Below are 5433 nucleotides of genomic sequence, written 5' to 3'. Positions count from 1 at the left end.
TCGTCGAGCATGAGCGAGTGGATCCTGCGCCTGCGCGCGACGCGGCCGCCCTGGTCCGTCCTCCTCAAGCACGCGGCGCGGCCCGACCCTGGAGTCGACTGCCACAGCGCGTGGTGCTTCGAGGTCCCGCCGTCTGAGCGGAAGGCCCTTCCGCCGCCGCCGGAGCCCAAGCTGGCCCCGTCACGCCGCGAGTCGCTCGACGGCCCGCTCTACGCCGACGAGCTCGCCGCGTACAACGCCGCTCGGCGACAGGAGCACGGCGGCGGCCAGGGCCACGGCGGCGGCCAGGGCCACGGCGGCGGCCACGGCCGGCGCCGGGGCCAGAAACGCGGCGGCGGCGACGGCAAGCCCACGATGGTCCGGGAGTCGTACCAGATCCGCGCGAACAGCCTCGGCGCGGGGCAGGGCGAGCGGCGCGCGTCCTGGTCGTCGCCTTTAAACTCGGGCGCCTACTCGTGAGCCACGCCTTGGCAACGGTGGCGCCTAACATATCCCGCCGGCGGGATATGTTCACATCGGCCCGGAGGGAGCGGAGGTCGGCGACGCGGGCGATGTCGAGGACGAGCTCTTACGTCGCGCTCTTGACGATGGAAAGGATCCGCCACGCCCATGGAGCCGACGATGTCCCCGTCGACCTCGAAGTAGTCGGGCCCGGAGAAGTAGGGTAGTGGCCCCGGCGAGCTTGGCGTTGCCGCCGACGGCGCGGCGCGAGCCAGTTTCTCAACTTCAGCCGCGCGTCGCCGTTCGCGCGCGCGCACGCAGATGACGGAGTTGCCCAAAGGGCATGCAAAAGTTGAGGTCGAACTCGAAGACCTTGCCGCCGTCCGGCCCTTTGCGACGAAGGCGCCCGGGTGGCGCGCGACGTGGAGCTGGGGCACGTCCGTGAGGAAGAGGGCGCACAAACTCGGCGCGCTCGGCACCTTGACGCGGTCGCAGAGGTAGCCGCCGCCGCGGGCTCGCTCCGGCGGTGCCCATCGTTCGTCGACGGCTAGGGCGGCAGGCCGCAGTGCGCGTCGCGGTCGTCGTCGGCGAGCGACGCCGCGGAGCCGCCCGGCGACGCCGCATCCGCGCACTCGTTGTCGCGGCCGTCGGCGTCGGACGCGCGCGTCGTCGCGGCCGTCGTCTCGGACGTCCCGCGGGGCGCCGAGCGCCTCGAGGATCGCCGCGGACCGCGCGTTGGGCAGCGCGCCGACGATCGACGCTCCGGGTGTGAAGTCGTCGCTCGAAGTCACCGCGTCATTTCCGACCTTCTCCGGTGGCAGCGCCGGCGCGGCTGCCTCTTGTCGTCCCAAATCTGGGCGCGTTCGCGGTCGCGTCGATAGCACCGACATCGCGTCGATCGATCTGCTGAAGTACAATAGTAAAGAAATAAATAAACACAAACTAAACATATACTATTGTACCTAGGTGGAGGTCGTATTAGAGATACTACGGCAGCTGAGGTCCCGTGGGGATGTGCGTTCACCCTCGGACAGCAGGGCAACCCATCTAGGCTGCCCCCTGCCCCTGAGTTTACTATCTCGCTAGTAGTCAGACTACCTAGCTTCTGCCCCCGCTGGCTGTACACTCCTTCAGTTCGCTGTCTATAAAATTTGAAACTGGAATAGTATAACAGAGACGCCGGTGTACCGCCACTGCGTAGCCTCGATAGTTCACCCTCGGACAGCAGGGCAGCCCCACTAGGCTACCTTCCTCAGGCTGTCCCCGAGTTTACTATTTCGTTAAATAGAATGTATGGAGTAGGAGCACAGTGGGATAAAGTGCAGTTCGCTAATAATAATCTACATATGCTCGCGCTTCAGTCGGCCGGTCTCCTCCTCGTGCTTTGTCCGCATGGCCCGGGACTTGAGGCTCTCGAACATGGCGTCCGCGGCCGCGGGGCCCGCGGACGACAGCCGCCGGAGGCGGCTCGCGTGCTTGAGGCGCGTCGCGGCGTCCGCGGTATCCGTCTCGCGACCGACGAAGACGCAGAGCACGACGAAAGAGTCAAGCCAGCCGCCGTCGAGGAGCTTGGTCAACTTCGAGTCCTGGTAGGGCCGCCGATCCGCGGGCTCCTTGGACGTCAAGACGTTGACCAACGCCGCGAGGCCCTGCTGTGTCTTCGTGTCGTCGCCCGACGCGAGCGCCGCCACGCAGAGCGCGCCCTTTGCGGGCCGCGCGAGGAAGACGAGGCGGTGCGCGTCGGGCACGCCGCCGCAGCGGCACCGCTCATCGCGCGCGGCCGCCTCGGCCGCCGGCCGGAACTTTTTCGTTTTAGAGTCGACCGCGAGCTCGCCGTTGGCGAGCACGTCCCAGACCCGGTCCTCGCGCACGTCGACGGCGGACGCCGTCTCGAAGGCGTCCGCGAAAAATGCGATCGCCTTCGACACCTCAGCGCACGCGCCGCTGCACAAAAAGGTGCCGCGGTCGCACTCGAGGACCGGCTCGCACGCCGCCGTGAAGAAGCCCTCGTCCGACAGCCCCGCGTAGACCGCGTCAAACTGCATCTTTTTCCCCTCGTATTCGATGGATCGCTCGCCGATGTTCATCTCCTGAATGCACGGGCCGTCAAGCCGGGCGACGACGCGCAGCATCACCCGGCCCGGGCTGCCTCTCGGGAAACGCCTCTTGATTTGCAAAAAGGCCTTCGGACTGAGGAGGAGCATGCCCTTGTCGACGCCGCCGGTGGCGCTGCCGGGCGCCCCGTTCGGGAGCGGCGGGAGGCGCCTGTCCCAGGTCGACATCTTGCGATGGGGCGAGGGCGAGACCGGGAGGCCGATCGGCGGCGGAAAAGCCGCGCGCGTCGGTTTCGAGGGGCTCGAGGCCATGCGCGACGCGGCGGGCGAGACGAATTCCGGCTTGGTCTCGATGGAGAGCCCTCGGAAACTTTCGGGCACCTTGAAGGTCGGCCCGTCGTCCTTGGCCTCGGCCTTGGCCTCCGCGGGCGCCGCGTCCGCTTCGGGCGCGCGCGGCGGGTCCTTGGCCGCCTTTGGCTCGTCCCAGTACTCCGATGTGGGGAGCTCCTCCTTGTAGGCCGCATGCGCGGCCTCGGCGTGGTAGGCCGCCGCCTGCTCCTCGGCGAGGCCCGCGGCGACCTCGACGGACTCGTCGAGCGGCAAGAATTCGTCGGGCGGGTTCCACTGGCTCTCGCCGGTGGCCGTGTTGACGTAGTAGCAATAGTTCGTGTCGAGGTCCAGGAACTCGTGCCAGAGGACGTCGCCGTCCGACGAAACCGCGCCGCCGCCGGCGTCGTAGGCCCCGTCCTTGGGCCCCTCGTCCTCGGCCGCCTTGTCGTCGGCGCCGCGCCTCGCGGCGAGCTTCCAGACCGCGGCCGCCTTGGCCTGGTCCGAGGCGCCGTCGTCCCCGAGCATGCCGTGCAGGCGCTTCTGGACCGTGCCGAGCTCCGCCTCGAGGGCGCACCAGGCGACGAGGTCCGCGGCGATGGCCGACGGCGCCGCGCCGCGGGCGCCGCGGCGGCCGTCGCCGATGTCGCCGATGTCGCCGTCGCCGTCGCCGATGTCGCCGATGTCGCCGTCGCCGTCGCCGTCGGGGCCGGCGGCGTCGCCGCGGCGGTGGGCCTCGGCCTCGGCCTCGGCCCGGCTCGTGAGGGCGTCGTAGATCTCGGTCGCGTGGCTCGGGAGGTCCTCGCGGCGGTGGAGGAGCCCACGGATCGTGAGGTAGCCGAGCTCGAGGTTCGCGTCGCGGACCGCGCCGTTCCGCACGCAGCGACCCCGCGCGACGGCGACGGCGCCCCGCAGGGTCTCGCAGCGCGCCAGGGCCGCGGCAACGCGCGCGGAACGCTCGTCGTCGCCGCCGACAGCGGCGCTTTGCGCGGCCTCGGCACGCGCGGCGCTGTCCTCGAAGGCGGCCTCCTGCGCGACGCGGAGCTCGACGGCGAAGCGCTGGCGCACGAGGTCGCTGTGGAGGCGCCGCGCGCGCCGAGGCTCCTGCGCCCAATGCAGGCCGTTCATCTCGCTCGCGACGGCCACCAAGGCCTGGGCCCAGCCGACGAATGGCCGGTCCTTGTCGGGCAGCGCGCCGCGCTCGTGCGCCTCCAGCAGGCTCAGCGCCGTCGCGTGCTGCAGCTCGAAGTCGTCGTTCGCCGCCTCCGCGCTCTCGAAGGCCTCCTCCCAGACCGTCGACCATTGCCAGTCGACCCCGCCCCCCGGCGTGGTCACGGGCGTGAGATCCGCGTCGCTGTCGCTGAAAACCGAGTGCTTGGCGCCGAGCGGCGTCTCCGGCGTCGCGCGGGCCTTGGCGTCCGCCGCCGCCGACAGCTGGCGCTCGAGCTCGACGGCCTCGCCCGTCTCCAACTCGTCGTTCCGCGCCCGCATCGTCCGCGCGAATGCCGCGAAGTCGTCGATGTCCAGCAGGTCCTGCAACACGCGCTTCACCATCTCCTCGCGCGGGCCGCTCGCGGGCGACTCCGCCGTCTCCCGCAAAAAAATCGCCAGCCGCGCCTCGTCCGCCTCGCTCCGACAGCCCAGCTCCTCCAGGAGCGAGTCCAAAACCTTGGCCACGAGCGACCGGAACTGCACGTAGAGCGCGTACTCGCCCTCGCCGTGCTCCTTCTCCGTGCTGCTACCGCCGAAGAGCACGGCGTTGCGGTCCACGAAATGCGACACCTCGCTCCACTGGCCCTCGCTCACGTACCTGTGCAGCGCCTCCATCCACTCGTCCTCCATGGCAGCCCGTCGTTCGTCGGGTCAGGGTCTTCGGCAAGGTCCACGGCGCTTCTCCGAGGCGCAATAGCGTCGCATTCTAATGTCGCGACGCGTCTACGAATGTGAATGTGTACTACCCGCCGGGCTAAAAACTATCAAAAGCAACACCTCAGGAGCTGCATCGTTGCGATTATTGAAGCAATTACACGCGATGGACGCGCTCCGAGCGTGGCCGAGTCCGCAGTGGTGAAGGTGTCTCTCTGCAGTAGGTGATTGCGTGGGACGGGTTCTTCGGGCCATTGAGGCGGATTCAGCACATTTCCTACTGCAGCGGCCGACGCCGTGAAGTCGGCGTTCCGGGCCTCCATGGGGACGACGAAACGGCCGAGATCGGCACCGCGGGGTGGCCCTCCACCGCTGGAGATGTACTCGATCCCACCGGACACATACTGGGGACGGGGCTCGGGCGGTGGTGTCGGCCCAGACCGCGTTTCTGGACGTGGGGGCCGCTCGGGCTGCCGCGCCACGTTTCTATGCGCGAGTTGGCGGTCGATGTTTTCGACGTCGATGGCCGAGCGGATCAAATGGGACGCCCGCGGTACATAGACGAACGATTCCCGATGCTCCGTGCGCTCGAACACGGTCGAAAAGGGTGCGGGGGACGCCGAAAACCCTCTTCCGACCCCTTGGGACGCCCCGCGCGCGATGCGACGCAATCCTCGGGAGTGACATCCCGCGGGGAATGTGTCCGCGACAGGGTTCCGGTCCTCGCAGCCGCGGGGATCGTTGC

At 69.0% G+C, this 5433-nt stretch overlaps 2 protein-coding genes across 2 annotated transcripts in view; one reads left to right on the top strand and one right to left on the bottom strand.

Moving 5' to 3' along the window:
* AURANDRAFT_67739 (hypothetical protein) overlaps window positions 1-459 on the top strand; it is a gene marked incomplete at both ends in the record, with an annotated part of 1413 nt that extends 954 nt beyond the window's left edge. Inside the window, one exon of the mRNA XM_009043310.1 lies at window positions 108-459. Within this exon, the coding sequence (XP_009041558.1) occupies window positions 108-459 (352 nt within the window). The remainder of the gene's footprint in view (window positions 1-107) is intronic.
* A 1322-nt stretch (window positions 460-1781) lies between these two features.
* AURANDRAFT_67738 (hypothetical protein) lies at window positions 1782-4664 on the bottom strand (the record flags this gene model as incomplete). The annotated part of the gene is made up of 2 exons (XM_009043281.1): window positions 1782-2531; window positions 2877-4664. The coding sequence occupies 2 exons, from the start codon at window positions 4662-4664 to the stop codon at window positions 1782-1784; spliced, it is 2538 nt and encodes an 845-aa protein (XP_009041529.1).
* Window positions 4665-5433: the final 769 nt, after the last annotated feature.

This window comes from Aureococcus anophagefferens (genome assembly GCF_000186865.1).
Source record: "Aureococcus anophagefferens unplaced genomic scaffold AURANscaffold_49, whole genome shotgun sequence".
In the NCBI taxonomy this organism is placed as follows: Eukaryota; class Pelagophyceae; order Pelagomonadales; family Pelagomonadaceae; genus Aureococcus; species Aureococcus anophagefferens.
The sequence above is the reverse complement of the archived record's forward strand: the minus strand, read 5'-3'. Positions and strand labels throughout refer to the sequence as shown.